Source organism: Plecotus auritus, assembly GCF_963455305.1.
Source record: "Plecotus auritus genome assembly, chromosome: 7".
NCBI lineage: Eukaryota > Metazoa > Chordata > Mammalia > Chiroptera > Vespertilionidae > Plecotus > Plecotus auritus.
In genome coordinates, this window is record NC_137774.1 from 69,693,995 (window position 1) to 69,715,125 (window position 21,131).

At 51.1% G+C, this 21,131-nt stretch overlaps 1 protein-coding gene across 3 annotated transcripts in view; it reads right to left on the minus strand.

Moving 5' to 3' along the window:
- Positions 1-206: 206 nt before the first annotated feature.
- Positions 207-21,131, minus strand: part of LMF1 (lipase maturation factor 1) — a 123,708-nt gene continuing 102,783 nt past the window's right edge. For all 3 annotated transcript variants that reach the window (XM_080678953.1, XM_080678952.1, XM_080678954.1), the window contains exons 6-10: positions 3,354-3,537; positions 2,829-2,982; positions 2,330-2,513; positions 993-1,105; positions 207-503 (exon numbers count right to left, since the gene is read on the minus strand). In XM_080678953.1, coding sequence (XP_080535079.1) covers positions 329-503; positions 993-1,105; positions 2,330-2,513; positions 2,829-2,982; positions 3,354-3,537 — 810 coding nt within the window. In that variant the 3' untranslated portion in view covers positions 207-328. The remainder of the gene's footprint in view (positions 504-992; positions 1,106-2,329; positions 2,514-2,828; positions 2,983-3,353; positions 3,538-21,131) is intronic.

Genomic DNA, 21,131 nt, shown 5'->3' on the forward strand with positions numbered 1-21,131 from the left:
GGTGCCTAGGACCCTGAGGGAGCCTCCTGGCCAGGCCATGGCCAATGGGAGGAACCGAGGCTCCGTGTAGTGGGTGCTGGTGGTCCTGGATCCACCACAGCTCCCTTGGAACGCTCAGGTCTGGGGGCCTGGTGACAAGGGAGATGACCAGGGGTGCCTGGGGACCCATTGTGAGGGATGAAGAAAGCACAGATGGCCACTTGCAACCCCAGCAGACCCCCCAATGCCACCCCCTGGTTTGCTTTCCTGGACATCTGGGTGCAGGTGGCGGTGCAGGGGTGCTAATGTCTTCCCACTTTATTTCTTGGTGGACAGGCCCTGCGTCCCTCTATTCCAGTGCTGGGTACGGCCACTCCCGTGACCTAAAGTAGCCCTTCAGGTTCTGGAGGCTGAGTGGAGGGAAGTAGGGGCCGATCCTCTTCCGGATCCACCACTTGCCATCTGCGGCGTGCAGGCCCCCAGGGCGGCTGAACTTGTACCTGTAGTGCTCTCCCCTGACCCACCTGCAGAGAGGGGATTGTCAGCCTGCAGCTCCTCCCCGAGTGGCAGCCTCCAGGGGGCCCCAGGGCTCAGGGGCCCAGGTTCGCACTTCAGGACGGGCTGTGTGTCTGTCCAGACGCCCCTTGGTGGGGAGAGGCTGCTCAGGGAGCCAGAGGAGCCCATGAGGAGTCCCCATCACAACCAGGCCCTGGACTAGGGGCCGTGTTTAGCCTCCAGGAAGGCTGAGTGCTGGGTGGCAGCTTCCAGAGCCACCAGGATGGAGGCTGGGACTTGCTATAGGAGGCCCACCCCCTTCCCAGAAGCGGGGGTCCTTTCAGCAGGTGAGCAGTGCTAGGAAAGGGGTTCGCCCGAGGGCCTACGGATCTTTGCACCTGGCACATTTCCAGGGGTGGGGCCTGGCCCCCAGAGCACATTCTGCATTTGGGGGAGTAATCCTGAGAGGCAGCTGAAGCCACTGTGGGTGGGGGTCCCATCTGGGAGAAGAATCTTACCTGGGGGGGGCCCTGTCCGCAAAGGGGTTAAGGGCCAGCAGGGACAGAACCTCAGCGTCGTTGGCCAGGAGCCTGCCCGCCAGGTGGATGACCCACTCGTGCTGCTCATAGGTCTGGGGGCAAGAAGAGGATGGGTGCTTGGGCCGCTGCCCCTGGGTTGGCATTGGGTGCCCGCAGGACCAGGCCACCAGCCTGAGCCCTGTTGTGGGCAGGGACCCTCAGGGAAGGCATGCTCTCTGCTCCCTCCCACCCTCCAGAGGGCCCTGCCCGGTCGGTCGGTCACTCCATCAGGCTGTTGTCCTGGGTGTGTCTCACTGCAGTGTGGTCAGTGGCTGCCCTGGGGGCCTACACCCCATTGCTTTGGTTTAGGTTCCCCCCCAGAGGGGCTGCCAGCTTCTGTTCTCATCCGTCAGCCAGATGTGTGTGAACTGTTCTTCTGTGTGCCGGGTCCCCCGCCCCGTCCTGTCCTTGGTAACTCAGATGCAGCAGGTACAGGGCCCAGCCAGGCCGGCTCACCTCTGGGCTTTGCCACCTGGGAGCCCTGGGCTCTCAGGCAGGTGACGGAGCCTTCCTAAGGCTGTCACCTGGAGAGATGGCTCAGCAGGAGATGCGGCACCTCTGGGTTCTCTGGCCTGAGCTAACGCCTGTCTTGTCTTTTGTGGTGAAGGCGCTCTGAGAAGCTGGCTGTGGTGCCTGGTTCTTGTGCGAGGGCATCTGAGAGAGGCTCTGGGGACCCATGCCTGAGGGGACCACGCTGTGCAGAGGTAGAGCCTGCGTGTGCAGCAGAGCTCAGGGAGAGGCCGGAAGGAAGCCTGGCTTCCGACCCCCGCATGGCCAGCTGCTCAGGGGAAAGACCCTGCCCCAGGAGGGTGGGAGCCGGGAGAGTGTTGTCTATGCTACGGCCTGGCCTCAGACCCAGGCCCCGATCTCAGGTGGCTGACAGTGAGGTGAGCCCTGCCTCTCGGGCTGGGGTGGGGAGTGGATGAAGCTGCTCCATAGCTGATGCCCACACCAGGAATCCAGCCCGACCTCCTCAACGGCCCAGGTGGGTCATGTGAGGCTGGTCAGAGTCGGGGCTGCATGGGCACCCATGGCTGAGTGTGAGTGGCCTAGGAGACTGTTTCCAGCAGGGTCTGATATCACCCCACCTGCCCTGTAGGGGCCCCAGTGTACCCATTGAGGGCCCAGCCTGCTGACACCTCCATTACAGCCTCTGAGACTCTACTGGAGGGCACCATAGCCTTGGGGATGCTGGAGTGACCGGAGCCTGAGTCCACAATGAGCACCTGGACATGGGGATTTGGGGGAGATGGTGGAGCAGGAGAAGAGGGTCTTACCTGGAAGGCTGCGAACCACATGAGCCAGTCGAGGCGGTGGTGGTAGGGGGAGATGAGGCATGGCCGTCTCCTCAGGTCACCCGGCTTGCACTTGAACTCGTAGTCCTCCCACACAGTGTCCGGAGCGCTGGCATTGGGGCTGGCTGTGCCCTGCAGGATGACTTCTGTTCGCTCCCTGGTGATGCTGTCGGGGAGACCAAGTCAGGGCGGGCTGGGCTCTGTGTAATTGCAGGTGGTGGCTGCCTCTCCACTCAGAGCAGACCAGGTGGGGCTGGAGCTGTGGCTATGGACGGAGTAGGAGCAGGAGCAGGAGCAGGTGGGGGCTGGCCTCGGGGGAGGGAGAGCAGACCCCTCAACCCCATCCTGGCTAAGAGTGCCCACCTGGCTGGTCAGGGCCGGGCCTCCCTGACCAGGGGTCTTCCATGTGGTGGATGGAGAGGAGAGACCACACCCAGGCCAGAGAGGCAGCCAAGACGGGACCCCCAGGCATGCACAGTACCTTCCAAAGGCTCCGTATGTGTTGACGATTCTCAGGGGGTTGAAGGAGCTGTTCATGACCTGCTTGGGGCTCAGCAAGTTAAAGACCACAGGGATGCTGAGCCAGGCGACCAGGACACCCAGGGCCAGGTTGGCCGCCTGCCGCACCATGCAGCCTGGGCTCGGAGAGAGAGGGACAGTAGGTAAGCTTCTGCCCCCTGGGCCAGGGCCCTAACCACAGGGAGGAGATGAGGCTGTCCCATGCTCCGTCAGTGGGCCCTCCAGATCCTGGCCTCTGTCTGGCCCCTCTGGGCTCACAGAAGCTGAGGGTGGTGCCGCTGGCCCCCCGCCTGGGAGTCTGCCCACAGCTCCCATCTCCCCCAGCCAAGGACACTTTCTGAGGCTGATGTGGAAACTGAGTCATGACAACTGCCCTTATGGGGTGGGCCTCACTGTCGCTCAATAAGAATGGGCCAGCGCTTCTGGGGACTAGCTATCCTGGGTCGGGAATAAAAGCCTCTGTCCATGTCCCCAGGTGTCCACCCACCGTATGTCAGCGTAGGCCGGGCCTCCCGGGCTTCCTCCTTCTGCATCTTTAGGACTTGGTCCTTGAGGCTGCCAGGCCCGGAGGGAAATAAGAACCCCATGGTGGCGTCATCGAAGCAGGCGATGCTGGGCACGATGGTCAGCCAGTTCAGGAAGCTCAGGTTCCCACTGACAATGAGGACCACCTGAGGGACGGAGCAGTGCCTCAGCCCCAGCTGAGCGAGACCAAGGACAGATGCCCTGCCCCAAACTCAGGGCTTGTGTGCTTGTGCTGGTGGCAGCCTGGATGTCCCCTCCAGCTGCCTGTGCTCCACCTACTCCACCAGGACCCAGCAACTCACAAGAGTCCCAGCAACCCAGAGGTGCTGGGGCGGAGGGGTTCCATTTTCTTCCTGGAAGCCCACGCGGGTGCCTATGCTATTTCCCAAGAGACCAGCGTGGCAGGCGGCCATGGTCCTGGCCCTGCTCCCCCGCAATAGGCTGCACACCTGGCCTCCCTAGACCTCTGGCCCAAGGATGACCATGCCCCAAATAACCTTGAAGGCAGACTCTTCCCAGTGCCTCCAGCGAGGGCCCAGTCTGCTGACACCTCCATGCCAGCCTCTGAGACTCTACTTGAGGCCACAGCCAAGGCCGCCCAGATTTCTGACCTCCAGGACTGCACAGTCACACGTGTATTGTTTGATGCTGTGGTTTGCATTTGGTGCAGTTGTTACGGTGATTATTAATCAATACAGGCCCAGGGTAGGACCCTACAGCCTGGGCTCCTCCCCAGGGAGGGGCTCTGATGTCAGGACTGTGCCTGGGTCATGTGGGAGGTAGGTGGGGTTCACTGCTCTCCCTATCAGGGTTGGGGGAGATGGGGGTGCATGTGCCTATCTGCAGCCTTACCCTCCATACCCTGGTGACCACGCGCAGGGCCTGGGCACCCTGAGATGGGTGTGGCAGGTTCCTAGTGGGCTGTGTGTTGAGCTACCCTTGGCTTAGATGGAGCCCAACTTCCTGTACTTTCTCAGTGGCCACAGGAACAGGGCCAGGCCTAGGCTGTCTGCTGGGCAGCTGTCTGAGAGGCTGGTCACTGCTCCTCCTCAGAGGCCATGCGCTGCCCAGCTTCTTCTGATGCCAGGTCCGTGGTGACCCTGGATGATGCAAGGTCCAGGAAGCCCAAATATGCTCAGTGAGAAACTGGCATGTCCCCTGAATCCCACTGAAATGGTGACCAGGGAGGCGAGGCTGCTCTGTGTCCCAGACCCGCTGGGTTCATCTCTCTGGCATGGCACTAACTCAGTGATCCAGAGACTTTCCAATCAGAACCACCCCCAAATGCCTGAGGCTCCTGCGCACGAACTAAGGTCATGAATGGATGAGGTACTGACAGCAAGGGGATTTCCCACGCCCAGCTGTCGCAGGGCCACATCCTGGAGCCGCCTCCCAGCCAGAACTCGGGGAAGTTCCTTCTGCAAGGGCACTCTTGAAGAGAGCACCTTTGTATGCCCTGTTGCTGGAAGGTTGGGAGCAGGGAGTGTGAATGGTCTTCCCTTGAGGGGAGGCCTCAGGGCATCCCACACCCCTCAGAGGGACACCTGCTGGTATCTTCCTGTCCTGTGGTATCAGGTGCTCAAGTCTACATGAATATTTACGCAGAGGTGTTGACAAGTTTGGGGTCATGTGGCAATCTGACCCCGAGCCCTGCCCTCCGCCTGGGACTGTGACAGAAGCTGGCTGATCTTACCTGCTGTTTCCTGTCGGCAGCGACCTTGAGAGTCTCTGCCTGTGCTCGCTGGACTTCACATGTTCTCTGTGAAGTGCTTGTTCAAGTTTCTCCCCATTTAAAACATAAACAAACAACTGGCCGATGCCTTGGGTTGTAGGAGTCCTCTGTCCGATATGCGTATGTTGTGATTGTTTTCTGCCAGCTGGTGTGGCCTGCCCTTTTATTTTTGTTATGGTATCTTTGGAAGAGGTTGAAGTTTTATTTTTTTGTGAAGTCCAAGTTATCAATTATTAAAAAAGTTTACAAATAGTGCTTTTGTGTCCCATCTAAGAAATCTTTGCCTACCCCAAGGTTATAAAGATTTTCTGAAAGGTTTGCAGGTGGAGCTCTGACCCATAAAAAAACAACCTCACCCGAGGATATGTTTGATTTGAGAGAGAGGAAGGGAGAGAGAAACATTGCTTGGTTGCCTCTGCACAGGCCCCGACCAGGAATCGAACACACAAACTTTCAGTGTACGAGAACGTGCCAACCAATGGAGCCACCCGGCCAGGCTGGAACTCTGATCCATTTGTTAGTTTTGCACGTGTGGTGTGAGGTGAAGTTCAGAACTCTTCTCTCCTTGTGGAGACTCAGTATGGATTCAACTCCGCCAGCCCCCTTTCAGGCCCAGGAACCAGCCCAGGAGGAGAGAAAGCAAGAGGGTGAGCGGCTCGGCCAGGCCTACAGTGCGAGTCCCAAGTCCTAGGAAGAGCAGGAAGGTGGCCGCGCCTTCCAGGAGTAGCAGGGAGTGGGAGCAACCAGGACGGATCAGGAGTCCAGGATGACTGGTCTACGGAGGGAGCAGAGCCAGGGGTGCTGGGAGGTGAGGGGGGTGGACCGTCCACGGTGGACACAGAATGTTTGCAGGGAGATGAGCTGCCCCGGCCTCAGGAAAGAGGAAACAAGAGCCTGGAGCTGGAGGAGGAACCCCTGTAGGCCAGCAACCCACACGAAACAAGGGACAGACAGCAGCAGAACCGAACGAGAGCACGGGCATGCGTCATGTGAGGGAAGTGGCCAGATGGACACACTTCAGAAGGGGCTTTGAGAAAAAGATGAAACAAGAACAAATAAACAGGGAATTTCATGAAGTTCAACATGTAAATATCCTCATACCTACACAAGTGAACACATTTTGAAAGAAACAAGACCATAACAAGCCAACAGTCACTAAACAGACAGACACCGCCTCTGGTGACTTGACAGGTGTGTCTGAATCCCGGAGAGCAGACAGCGGGTCTGGTGCTGTTACTGCAGAAACATGCGGAGAGGGAGCAGCCACAGAAGGAGGTGAGATGACGGACGCGGGGGTGACGGCTGCCCACCTGCACCAAGGGCACTCCTCCTCAGATGGCAGCAGGGACCTGTCATCTCTGTGTGGCCCAGCCCCAGTCGCCTTAGCCCTTCTCCAAGGCTGAGCAAAACATGGCTGGTGCTCTGCCCCTTAATTTCTGAATGATAATGAAAGCTGGTCTTGATCCCAGCAGTCTGGAGGAACACGAGGTCACAGACGACGGCCTAATGAGGGTCTGCGGAGGAGCCAGGCTTTCGATGGGTCTTGTCAGTTTTATGGATCACGATGGAGTTTTATGATGTGTGACACGAGAGACTGGATTCACAGCTCTCCCTGCATTAATCTGGAAAACTAGTTTTCTTGGCTCTGAGCCTCCCAAAATTATTTCTTATTCTTCTCTGCCTATTATTAATAAACCCCATGCCAAAAACATGGCCTACCCTGTACCTGCTCTGGGCTGGCGAGCTTCTTCCTGAAGTCTGTGGAGCGCCATGGGCTCCCGACAGCTTGGGCACTGGGCACCTATACTGTGACTATTGCAGGAACTGTGCAGGTGACAGGTGGGGTGGCTCAGAGCCCCGTACCCCAGCCCCCTCTTCCACCACGGGGCAAGGTGTGGGGCTGGGACCGAGCCCTTTGGGTGCTGTGGCAGGATGCCTGGAGCCCTAGGGCCACTCCAGCACCAGCCTCTTTCACACTCCCCTTGTGGTTGGTCTGGGCGAAACTCGCCCAGGATGGGAGAGCATCCCTCTCAATGTCCCTCCTCCTGTGAGTCTGACCTCTGGTTTTCATCCCCATAGACCTCTCCCAGCTGTGCTGGCGACTTGCAGGGACGATGTCACAGAAGCGCCCCTTTTTGGCATTTTGGCTGCTCATGAGTTGGTTGCCCTGCATCTTCTGGTAAATGCCTCACGCTGTTGGGCGTGGCTCAGTGGACAGCGGGGCTGCTGCATCTGGAGTCCCATCTCTGTGGCTCAGCCATGTGGCTAAGGCCCTGGACAGGACAGCCAATACCCTGAGGGGCTGCTGTCTGGGGCACGTGGTGAGAAAGCAGTGATGGTCCTTCCCTGCTCAGTTCACAGCTGAGATTGCCGCCAAAGCCAAGGAGCTCCAAAACATGGCTTCCCTCCCACTAGAAATGCTACACAGCTGCCCCTGAGGGCCTCAGTGAAGATGCTGCAGGAGGGAGATGGAGGGCAGACAACCAGCTCCTGCCCTTGGTGCCCACAGGCCTCAGGAGGCCTGGTTCCAGAAGCTCCCCTCTGGCCCAGCCGGGACACTGTCCTCCTGTGCTGGGAGGGTGACGGGGTACAGGCCTGGGGGGAACCACCTCACACCTGCCCTCAGAGCAGGCCCTGCAGGAAGCTGATGGATTCGGCAGCTGCCCGTCCTCACACTCTCCACCTGATGAGCCCTCTTGCCCTGTGGCGCCCTGTCCTCTGCGGCAGCTGCCCTCTGGGAGAAGCGCCACACCCACCTCCACGCTGAGGGCTCGTCTGGGCCACACATTCCCTCCATCAATGCTCGGACCATCAGCAGACAGGGCCACCATGACCTGCAAGACTTAGCAGGGCGGGCTGGTGGCTGACTGGGTGCTGACCTGCCCAGGGAGCCCACCTGTGATGGGCCTGCTGGCCTGGCCCCCCAGGACATGTCCTGAGGCCCAGTCTCGCCTTCTGGTCAGTCACGGCTCCTCTGAGACCTAGAAGGCCTGGTGCAGGGAGAGGCGTGCAGAGAAACCAAGGCCAAAACTCCGCTAATATGAAAGACCCTGCTCAGTAAGTGGCGTTATTCAGCTATACCCGCTGTAACAGGGAGCACAATGTAAGAACTGTAACAAGTGCAAAGCAGAGTGGGAACTGCTGAAGTCTGACTTGAGAAACCCCGCCTGAATGTGTGCAGAAACGGAAGAACCAATGAGGAAAATGATACAGGTTCAGCCAAGTCGCTGGCTTTGTGATCAGCTTTCCAGGAGAAGAATGATGTGAGGAGAAGAATGATGTGAGGAGACAGAACTGAGATTCCTGACGCAGGAGCAGCCGGGCCTTGGGTACAGGACAGATCACAGGAGTGAGACGCAGCTCTCACAGTCTGGCAGTTTCTTGTTTCCAAGGATGAATCGGAGTAAAAACAATACAAACATTTAGACTGAAAATATAAAAAATGAATAAAGAAGCAAAGAAGGAAAACATGGGAAAGGCAGTCCAAGAAGGGTCGAGCCTCTCGCCTGAAAACTGGAAAACAAGGCCCTGGAGCAGTGCTGGCGTGCTCTGGGCGAAGGACCTCGTTCTGTTCTAGGTCTGCCCACAGGCGGGCTCCTGGTGAGGGCACAGAGAGGGCCACTCACCCACCTCTTGTGAACAACATCGGCTGGGCATGGCGGGCGGGGGCAGGCACATCTGTGCAGTCATGGGGCTTCTTGGCAGCAATGGGAATGTTTGGAAGGATAATCAGGACACAGCCTCCAAGTCTGGCTCCCAGCTGAGAACTGAACAACGTGGCTGTGTCCACCCCTTCCCATCTTTAAATACCTACTTCTGGGGACAAGGACCGAGAGGACAGTCCCAGAGACAACGGCACCAGCGCCCTCTCCCGCACCTCCATCATGCCTGCTTTCCTGAAACCACTTGGGTCACGCTCCCAGGCGTGTGGAGCAGAGCTGGTCAGAAAAGGACTCAGGTTGTCCCAAAACCACATAGAGGAGCGGCAGCCGTGCACACCACCTCCACCCTCCTTTACCCCCAGAAGCAGGGCCCAAGTCCGCGCCATCCTAGTCTGCCTCCTGGCTCTGACTTCACATTCCAGGGATGAGAGTGTTCAAGGTTAAAACTCCACCAGAGATTTCTGCTCCAGGCCAAGAGGGAGGAAGTAGTACTGGAACCTCCACCGCCAACACAAACAACTGGATATTGAACAAAACAGATGAAGCAACTGTTGTGTGACATGTGGCTTCGGCCCTACAGGACTCTTGACTCGAGAGAGAAGGGAAACAAACAGACCTGTGACAGCCCCAGTGTGGAGGCATTTAGCAGACTCACCCACGAGGGAGCCTGGGAAGGCAGAGCTTGAAGGTGGGTAGGTCGAGGGCTGGAGCTCACCACACAGAAGGCAGCACGCAAACAAGGAGCTGTAGGAATCAGTATGAGCCAACCACTGTGCTCACAGGCACACAGGAGCCACCATAGGGCCAGGGAGAGAGCACCACCCGGAGGGCTGGCAGGTACCCAGTGCACACAGGTGTGGGAGACTTGGAGCTCTGATGAACCCATGTGGAGAGAGCTCGTGGGAAGCCAGCTATGCAGCAGAGATCCCAGTGCCGTCCTACAAGCAGGCGGACTGAGCCTGCAGTGAAGGCTGTTTTAGACCCACTCAGAGGATTTGAAGATGAGTGTCAAGATGATGAAACTGATTTGCAAGTAAATCAACTGCTTGTCAGGAGAGAATTCAACACCACAACACAATGGCCAGTATCCAGTCAAAAGTTAACAGACGGGCAAGTTAGTAGCAGTGTGGAAGCCACAGCTAAAGAAAAGGATAGGTTCATGAAACAGAATCAGAAACAGGAGATGATCTGGAGCAAGGATATGAGAATGCTAAAACAGCTACCATCAATAATTAGAGGATTTAAAAGAAAACATGGTCATAACTAAGAAACAGGAAAATGATAAAGAAGAAACAAGAAGTAATTCAAGATTTCTTTTTCTTTTTGAAAGACACACAGAGAGAAAGCCTGAAACATCGATATGAGAGAGAAATGTGGATCGGTTGCCTCTGGTACACTCCTGACTGGGGATGAAACCTGTAACCTTTCTGGTGTACAGGACGATGCTCCAACCAACTGAGCCACCCGGCTGGTGCTAATTCGAGATTTTTAAAGGTAACTTATGAAATGGAGAGGCTTCAGACAAAACTGACACAAAGAAAGAGAAAAGTTAGTGGCTGAGTGAGAACTTTCTCAACTGAAGCATAGAGTGCACCAGAGCTGAGTGGCCCCTCAGGGACCTGGGGGACACGCACTCAGTTCTAAACATGTGTGGTTTATGTCCCAGAAAGGGAAAGTCAGCAGAAACAATGATGAAGAAGTCATGTCCAAACAGCCTCCTAATTTGATGAAAACTACAAATGCAGAGATCAGAGAAGCCTAAGAAATCATAAATAGGACAAACACAAAGAAATTCACACCATGGCACAGCAAGTCAAACTGCTGAAAACTGTGAAAAAGAGAAAGATCTGAAGCAGCCAGAGAAGAAGTTGCATGACAAACCAGCACAGGGGACAAGTATTGGGGCAAAAATAACCGACAGGTCTTCACTGAAAGACAACACCATCAGGCTGCAGCATCACAGCTAGAAAAAACCCTTAGAAGATGGTGGTGGAAGTAAAGACATCCATCAGCAGCCTCCACGAAAACACGTTAAAAAACAAATGGAACATTCTTCCAGCAGAAGGAACATGATTTCTGTGGAGACTTGGGTCTGCACAGAGGAAAGCAGGGTGTCGAAAATGGTGAACATGTGGATTAATACCAAATATCTGGCCCTAACTGGTTTGGCTCAGTGGATGGAGCGTCGGCCTGCGGACTGAAGGGTTCTGGGTTAGATTCCGGTCCAGGGCACATGTCCGGGTTGTAGCCTCAATCCCCAGTAGGGGGCGTGCAGGAGGCAGCTGATCAATGATTCTCATCATTGATGTTTCTCTCTCCCTTCCTCTCTGGAATCAATAAAGATATATTAAAAAAACCCCAAAAACTAAATATCTGAAAAAAATCTTTCAAAGTTTCTCTAAACATAATTGAATAATTATTTAAAAAATTTGTGGATGGTTATAGTTGTTGAAAACAATGGTTGTAAAGCTTATAATGGCAAGTGAAAACAGCCACACAGAACGCTGTGTGAGCTGTGATCATAGCTGGGCATGTGCACTTCTGTGACAGGAATCTCTACCACAGCCTCGGCCAGTGCTGCAGACGTCCTTAAAAACTGTCGCCCGGCCAGTGTGGCTCAGTGGTTGAGTGTCGACCTATGAACCAGGAGGTCACGGTTTTACTCTCCATCAGGGCATATGCCTGGGTTATAGGCTCGATCCTCATTGTGGGGCGTGCAGGAGGCAGCTGATCAATGATTCTCTCTCATCATTGATGTTTCTATCTCTCTCTCTCCCTCTCCCTTCCTCTCTGAAATCAATAGAAATATATTAAAAACAAACAAAAAAACTATCTTGGACATTTTTAAAGCCCCAGGCAGGTGGCAACTGGACTCAGTGTGTCATGTGTCTCTTGCTGAGTAGCCCAGGCCCAGCACTGGTGACAGCCAGCCTTGGTTGCACCCAATCAAAATAGCAAAAAAATAAAAATAAATAAAGAGAAAATAGTTCAAGGGACCTCTGGGATAACATCAGACACACCAACATTTGCATCATAGAGGTATCAGAAGGAGAAGAGCTAGAGCAAGGGATTGAAAACCTATTTGAAGAAATAGTGATGAAAAACTTCCCTAACCTGGTGAAGGAAATAGACATGCAAATCCAGGAAGCATAGAGACTTGTGTATGATGGTTATGGTTGTTGAAAACAATGCTACTAAACAATGAATGGATTAACAATGAGGTTATGAAAGAAATCATAGAGAATCCCAAATAAGATGAACCCAAAGAGGCCTACACCAAGACACATTATAATAAAAACTAGAGGCCTGGTGCATGAAATTCGTGCACTCAAGGTGGGGGAGTGAGGGTCCCTCAGCCCGGCCTGTGCCCTCTCGCAGTCCAGGAGCCCTCGGGGATGTAAGTCGGATATCCTTAGTGCTGCTGAAGAGGCGGGAGAGGCTCCTGCCACCGCCGCTGCACTTGCCAGCTGTGAGCCCAGCTTCTGGCTGAGCTGCGCTCCCCCTGTGGGAGCGCAATGACCACCAGGGGGCAGCTCCTCCGTTAAGTGTCTTCCCCCTGGTGGTCAGTGCGAGTCAGAGCAACTCGTCGTTCTGCTGTTTTGTCTATTTGCATATTAGCCTTTTATTATATAGGATGGCAAAGGTTAAAGACAAAGAGAGAATCTTAAAAGCAGCAAGAGAAAAGCAGTTAGATACATACAAGGAAGTTCTCATAGGACTGTCAGTTGATTTTTCAACAGACAGAGGGTGGCTGAAATGGATAAGAAAACAAGATTCATACATATGCCATCTACAAGAGAGCCATTTCAGATGGAAAGACACACAGACTGAAAGTAAAGACAAGTATTTCATACAAATGGAAACAACAACAAAAAAGCTGGGATAGCAATAATTCTATCAGACAAAGGAGAATTTAAAACAAAGAGTATAATAAGAGACCAAGAATGACATTGCATAATGATAAAGGGATCAATCCAGCAAGAGGCTATAACCCTTATAAACACTTACGCACCCAACATAGGAGCACCTAAATACATAAAGCAAATGTTGATGAACATAAAGGGAGGGGTCAACAGTAATACAGGGATAGTAGGGGACTCTAACACTCCATTGACATCAATGGATAGATCATCCAGACTGAAAATCAGCAAGGAAACAGTCGCCTCAAATGACACATTAGACCAGATGGATTTAATTGATATTTTAGAGCATTTCACCACAAAGCAGCAGAATATACATTCTTTTCAAGCGCACATGGAACGTTTTTCAGGACAGACCACATGTTAGGCCACAAAACAAGTTTCAATAAATTTAAAAAGACTGAAATCATATCAAGCATCTTCTTTGTATACAATGGTCTGAAACTAGAAATCAATGACAAGAAAACTGAAAACATACAAACACATGGAGGCTAAAATACATGCTACTAAACAATGAATGGGTTAACAATGAGGTTAAGAAAGAAAGAAAAAGATGGCTTGAGACAAATGAAAATAAAAACACAGCCCAACCAGTGTGGCTCAGTGGTTGAGCATCGACTGAGGAACCAAAAGGGCACCTGTTTGATTCCTGGTCAGGGCACATGCATGGGTGTGGGCTTGATCCCCAGTAGGGGGCGTGTAGGAGGCAGCCCATCTATGATGTTCCTCTCTTATTGATGTTTCTGTCTCTCTATCCCTCTCCCCTCATCTCTCTATAAAAACTAAACCAAACCAAAAACATATTAAAAAAAAGAAAATGAAAACACAATGACTCCAAGTCTATAGGACACAGTAAAATCACAGCATTACAGGCCTATCTCAAGAAACAAGAAACATTTCAAATAAACAATCTAATCCACATCTAAAGGAACTAGAAAAAGAACAAATAAAGCCTGAAGTGAGTAGAAGGAAGGAAATAATAAAGATCAGAGCAGAAATAAATGAAATAGGTCTAAAAAAATACAAAAGTTTCATGAAACCAAGAGCTGGTTCTTTGAAAAGATAAACAGAATTGATAAACCTTTTACAAGACTCAAGAAAAAAAGAGGATCCAAATAAATAAAATCAGAAATGAAAGAAGAGAAGAAACAACTGACACCACAGAAATACAAAGAATTGTAAGAAAATACTACAGATAATTATATGCCAACAAATTGGACAATATGGAAGAAATCAATAAATTCCTAGAAACATACAATCTTCCAGGAAGAAAGAGAAAATCTGGACAGACTAATAACTCCTAATGAAATTGAGTCAATAATTAAAAAACACCCAACAAAAGTCCTGGGCTGAATGGCTTCACAAGTGAATTTTAACAAATATTCAAAGAACTAACACCTATCCTTCTCAAACTATTCCAAAAAAATTCAAGAGGAGGAAAGGCTTCCAAGCTCATTTTATGAGGCTAGCATTACCATGATTTCAAAAACAGACAAAAACATTACCAAAAAAATTATAGGCAAATATCCCTGATTAACATAGCTGCAAAAATCTTCAACAAAATAAAAGCAAACTGAATTCAGCAATACATTAAAAAGATCATGATCAAATGGGATTTATTCCTGGGGTTCAAGGTTGGTTCAATATCCACAAATCAATTGTGATACACCACAAACAAAATAAAGGGTAAAAATCATATGATCATATCAATAGATCCAGAAAAAGCATTTGACAAAATCTAGCACCCACTTATGATAAAAACTCTCAACAAAGTGACAAAGAGGGATTATACTTCAACATAATAAAGGCCATATCTGATAAACCCACAGCTGACATCATACTCAATGGGGAAGAACTAAACACATTTTCCTTAAGCTCAGGAACAAGACAGGAATATCCACTTTCCCCACTCTTATTCAACACTAGAGGCCTGGTGCACAAAAATTTGTGCACTGGGTGGGGGGTGTCCTTCAGCCTGGCCTATACCCTCCCACAGTCTGGGAGCCCTCAGGGGATGTCTGACTGATGGCTCAATCTTGCTTCCCTCTGTGGGATGCAACCGGGTGGGCAGATCAGGGAATGGTGCCGACCAGGAAGTGGCTGGCCCCCACTCCCCTCATCACCTCTCTGCCACCACTGGTCGCTGCCATCCCCCCGCCCCCATTGCTGTCCCCTCCCTCTGCCCACTGGCACTCGCTTTGGCTGGCCTGGCGCTGCCTGCTGGCTGGCCCTGCCCCCTGCCAATTGGTCATTCCCTGTTCGGTCGATTTGCATATTAGGCTTTTAATATATAGGATAGTACTGGAAGTCCTAGCCACAGCAATCAGACAAGAAGAAAAAATAAAAGGTATCCAAATTGGAAAGGAAGAAGTAAAACTGTCATTATAATTTCCATACTACCTAAAGCAATCTATAGATTCAATGCAGTCCCTATTAAGATACCAATGTCATTTTTCACAGAACTAGAACAAATAATCCCAAAATTTATATGGAGCCACAAAAGACCCTGAAGAGCCACAAAAATCTTGAGAAAGAAGAACAAAGTTGGAGGCATAATGTTACCTGATATCAAACTATACTACAAGGTTATAGTAATCAAACCGTGTGGTACTGGCATAAAAAAGACACATTGATCAATGGAACAGAATAGAGAGCCCAGAAATAAAGCCATGCTTATATGGTTAATTAATCTATGACAAAGGATGTAAGAATATACAGTGGGGTAAAGACAGTCTCTTCAATAAATGGTGTTAGAAACTGGTCATACATGCAAAAAAAAAAAAAAAATAAAACTAGACCCCTTTCTTACACCATATACAAGAATGAACTCAAAATGGATTAAAGACTTAAATGTAAGACCTGAAACTATAAAACTTCTAGAAGAAAACTTACACAGTAAACTCTTTGACATTGCTCTTAGTAATTTTTTTTGGACATATCTCCTCAGGTAAGGGAAATAAAACAAAATAAATAAATGAGACTACATCAAACTAAAAAGTTTTGCAAAGCAAAGGAAACCATCAACAAAATGAAAACACAACCCACCAAATGGGAGGAGATATTGGCCAATGATACACCGATAAGGGGTTAATATCAAAATTTAAAAAGAATTCACACAATACCAAAAAACCCCACAAAAATCCAATTAAAAATGGGCAGAGGACCCAAATAGACATTTCTCCAAAGAGGACATACAGATGGCCAATGGATAAATGAGAAGATGCTCAATATCACTAATCATCAGAGAAATGCATATTAAGACCACAATGAGATATCACCTCACACTTGTCAGGCTATCATCAACAAATCAACAAAAAGTTTTGGTGAGGATTTGGAGAAAAGGAAACCCTTGTGCACTGTTGGTGGGACTACAAATTGGTGCAGCCACTATGGAAAACAGTATGGAGGTTCCTCAATAAATTAAAAATAGAACCAACTTATGACCCAGCCATTCCAAGTCTGAGTATACAAAGAAATCTAAAACACTAATTTGAAAAGATACACGAATCCTCATGTTCATTGCAACATACTTTACAATAGCCAAGATATGGAAGCAACCTATGCAGTCCATTAATAGACGACTGGATAAAGAAGATGTGGTACACATATACAATGGAATATTACTTGGTCATAGAAAAGAACAAACTCTTACCACTTACATCAACATAGATGGACTTAGAGGATATTACGCTAAGTGAAGTCAATCAGACTAAAAAGACAAACACTGTATGGTTTCACTATATATGGAATCTAAAAAAAAAACAAAACAAATGAAAAACACACACAAAAATACAGAAATTAAACTGATGGTTGCCAGATGGGAGGAAGGGCTGGGAGACTGGGTGAAAAAGGTGAAGGGATTAAGAAGTACAAATTGGTAGTTACAAATAGTCACGAGGATATGAATTGCAGCATAGGGAATATAGTCAATAATAAAAGTACCAAGGGGCACTCTTGGTGCCCCTGGGGTTGCTGTCCACTCCAGACATGTGAGGGCCATACCCCAGTGGCATGAACAGTGGCCCTGAGATGCAGGCATGGCTCCTGTGATTGGTGATGCTGCAGAGGCTCCAGGGGGCGTTTCCTGGCTTTGATTTGGAATGCTGTCATCTGCTAGCTGCAACCTGAGCCTTCCTAGGGGGCAGACAGCCCAGGATATCCCTGATGCTCCACAATTCCACCCACCCATGGTGAATAAGGGTGTTTGGTGGTGGCCAATAGGGCAGACTGACAGACTCCCAGGGGAGGGAGTCCAGCTGCTCAGCACAGGCAGGGATGGGACCCACATGGGGTCTTCTTCAGTCTTTGAAAAAAAGAATTGGAAAAAACAACCAGCTACCCCACAACCCCACATAAGCACCAGCGAGAGGTCCATATCCCTGCAGCCCTATTGCTTCAGCCTGTCTGATGCTGTGGTAGACATAAGCCTGGGCCACTAGAGTGAGGACACAGCACAGCCAGGCCAAGACACCCCCAGGAGTCAAGCCTTCTTCCTGAGGTTCTGGGTGGCATTGCTGTCCATTTGGCACCACTATCTTGATGGATAGTAGCTTTGAATCTGTGCCTGGTGACACCAGCTCTGCTGCAGACCTGGGTGGAGCCAGCCCCTGGGAGGGTCATTTCTCTGTACAGTGGCAGGAGCACCAGCCCCTCCTGGTGCCTGGCCCACATGACCCTGATCCAGAATGGTCTGGTACAGCAGGAACCTCAAGGCCTGACAGGTTTATCTGGGTGAGAACTCAGGAGTGCACTTCGAAAGGCATGGCCACATGGCCCTAAATGACCTCTGAGCAACGCCTGGCCCTCCTGGGGTTCCCGTCTTCGTGGGTCCGGGTGGGGTGGCCCCAGCACAAGCATATTTCCAAAGAACTCCCTCGGGTTATTCTAATGTGAGTGCAGCTGGGTGGCCCTGACCTAGAGAACTAGGGTTCAACAGTTTTGGGGATGAAACCCTGTTTCTAATAAAGCAGTAGAAACCATGGGGACATCACTTGGCTGTGCTCAGAGCCCTTGCCAGGCACATACCGGCCGTGTGTCCCCATTCAGCCCATCCCCCTTTATCTGCCATGTTTTTAATAAGAAAAATGGAGCCTGGCGTCACGTGCGTGGCCTCAGTGTGCTGGAGAGGGCTGTGATCTTTCTTGGCTTTGCTGCAGCGTCTCCTCTGAGGGAAATGCATCCATCACACTGTCCATCTGTGTTTACACCGGTTGGTGGAGCCTTAATTGCACCGTCAGTACACCATGCAGCCTGAAGGAGACCCGAATGGGGCAGTGGACCAAGGCCTGTGCTGGGGCGGCTGGAGCTGGACCGTGGGCAGGAAGATGAGTGGTGAGCGCTGGAATCTCGGGCCCATGAGACGCTCCACCAGATGTTTTAGGATGACACCACACAACCCCAAGAAGGGAGGGATGGGTTTTTGGAACTCCCTGCTGTGCTCTCAGCTTGCATGGCCTTGCAGAGGACACATGCATACTCGCAGGAGACTTTCTACAACCAGGAGTCCAGGGGCAGATATCCCGTGACCCCAATCTGGGCAAGGAACTCAGGGCCTGTGGAGGCAGCTCTCGGTGCCCACAGCCATGGGAATGGCCCACTGTGAGATAGCACCAGGACTCCAGCCAAAGTCGGAGATTAGAAAGAGCAGGACATGGTGGAAGGTGAAGGAGAATCTGGTCTGGGATCCAAGAATTTGGTCTGCACTGACCAGGAGCGTTGCCTGGCGAATGCCCGTCCTGTGCTAGGTTGGGCTGTCTGCCCAGTCCCATGGTGGAAGCTGACCGCCCCCTCCAGGGTCTCTCCCTCAGGCTTGTGGCTTGGCATTAGAACAGGGGGCTGAGGCTGGGGTGGTGCACCTCTCTAGTAGACAATGGCCTTGCAGAATCCTCCGGAACAGCTGTGTAAACTCAGTGTGGGAGGAGGTGAGGTGCTCATATCCTCAATCCTCTCCCAAGGGAATGGACGGAAACAAACAGAACCAGAAATGCCTCTTGGGGTCTCAGGCAGAGTCCGGAGCTTGGCCTCTGTCAGGGTACCTCATAAACCCATGCAGCGCACCTAACACAGGCCACTCCCCAAAGTGACTGACATGCCCAAGCTCTGTGCAGCAGCCCCATGGAGAGCTGAACACCTGCCAGGAGCCTGCACCCTGTGGCCCCCAACCTGAGACCCCACACCGCCTGGCAGGGCTGAACACGTTGCAGCTGCGCCAGCTGGCCATCCGTCCTCTCTGCTCTGGACACCTTCGGCCTGACTCCTGAAGGCGCGACAGACCAGTGGCTCCCAAGACCTTCAGGGGGTGGAAGACAAATATGTGGGCTCGTCTTCTGGAATAATGTCCAGAGCTGTGGGTTGGCAGCAAGGCCCTTCACGGTCTAGCTCTGGCCCTCTTCTGCCCACTGTTTCTGGGCCACTAGATCCACCACTATCCACCTGGGCAGCAGAACCCAGAACTGAGTCAAGACCTAGCCATTTGGCCTGAGGATGCTGGGAGTCATTTATACCTGAGCCCTGGGGCCACCACCCATCCCCCTTTCCGCCTGGGTGGTCAGGTGCCCTGGCTGGGCCAGGATTCAGACATACCACCAGGCCAGGTCCAGATAGCTGGTCCTCGCCCTGACTCACTGTGAGACTCGAGCCAAGTGCACTGTGAACAAACAAGGGCATTTTGAGGCCCCTGGTTCAGTGGTCCATGTGAGGATTTTCCCGGATATGATTTACACATGCACTAGTAACCAAACTTTGTTCCATTATTTTTTTAGGTAATAGGACAACTTGATTTTCATTAGCGCTTGTCAAAGCCAGCTGCAGTTGACTGGAACAGAAAGCCAGTCAGTGTAACCTGAGGGATGGATGCCTGAAGGGTCCCCACAGGCCCAGTTGAGTTTATAGCCTCAGAGGGTCCCACTGATTCAACACTTATAAAAGCAGCAAAAGCAGTGACTAATTAATGCCCTGCAGCCCCAAGAGTGGGTCTTGGTCACCTGGTAGCCATGAAATCATAGCAAGCCTCACTCCTCCTGAGGCTGTGCCAGGCAGGGGCCTCTGAGCTGCCTCAGAACCGGACCTATGTTCTCCACTGGGAGGGGAAGGCGGGAGCCACTGGCTGGGCATCCTCAGACAACAGGGAAAGGTCCAACATGAGGTGGCACCTATGCTGGTGGATGCTCAAGCCTCTACTGGGAGCCTTGTCCACTGGCTTGAGACCACAGGGCCATGGGGCCTCATGGCGTGTAGAGTGGGGACAGTGCAGAATGCCCTTGGCTGCTGGCAAGGGTCATTGGCCAGCCAGGGCTCTGTATTCAGCCAGCTCTGGATAGTTTATGGATAAACTGTGGTACATCCAGAAAATGGAATATTATTCAGCAATGAAAAGAAATGAGCTCTCAAGGCACAAAAAAGACAGGAGGAACCTCAAATGCATATTACTGTGTAAAGAAGCCAGCCTGAAACGCTACATCCTTGATAATTCTAACTACATGACACTCTGGAAAAGGTAAAACTATGGAGACAGTAAAGAGATCAGTGGTTGACAGGGGTTGGGGGGCAGGGGGAGGAATGAACCTCGAGAGCACAGAGGACTCTCAGGGCAGTGACATTGCTCTCCGTACCATACTACAATGATGGATACATGGCATGTATATCTGTCCAAACCCACAGAAAGTACAGCACCCGAGACACCCGGAGTGTAAACGGGACTTCAGTTAATAATGAAGTACCAATGTTGGCTCACCAGTTATAACTAACCTATCACAAGATGTTCATGATGGGGAAACTGTGCGGGGAGGGGGGGTAAGGGAATCCTCTATACACTCTGCTCAGTTTCCTGTAAATCTAAAACTGTTCTAAAATAGTCTATTAATTGAAAAACAAAAAATAGAGCAAAAATATTGGGGCAGTGAAAGCACATGAGCAGGTAGGGACAGAGACAGCTAAAGCATTCTAAGGCTTTAGGGCCTTCACTGTGCAAAGATAGGGATTAAATTTAGACTTTCAGTTAACTAAGTATATACTCACTTGAAAGAAATAGAGTATATAACTTACTAATTAGGAGGGGGAAATAATGGAATGAGAAAAACCACTAAAGAAAGCTAAAATGGACAAAAAGAAAAATACAAAGATATGGAAATGAACCCAGACACCAGCCGAGATGAATGGGCTTGTTATGTAAAAGAGAGTGAAGGTCGGCCTCAGTTTGAAAAGAATCTTGCTCTGTGCTAAGAGCTGCACTGGAGAGAAGGACACAGGCTGAAAGAGAAGGTCACAAACCCAGACTCTGCAAATATGAGAGAATATTATGACTTTTTGTTGTTGTTTTTTGGCTAATAAATTTGAAAACAGATGAAATGGACAAATTCCCAGGAAAATGTCTGCCACTAAAGCTGCCTTCAGAAGAAATGAAAACCCTGCGTGTCTGACAGTCACCA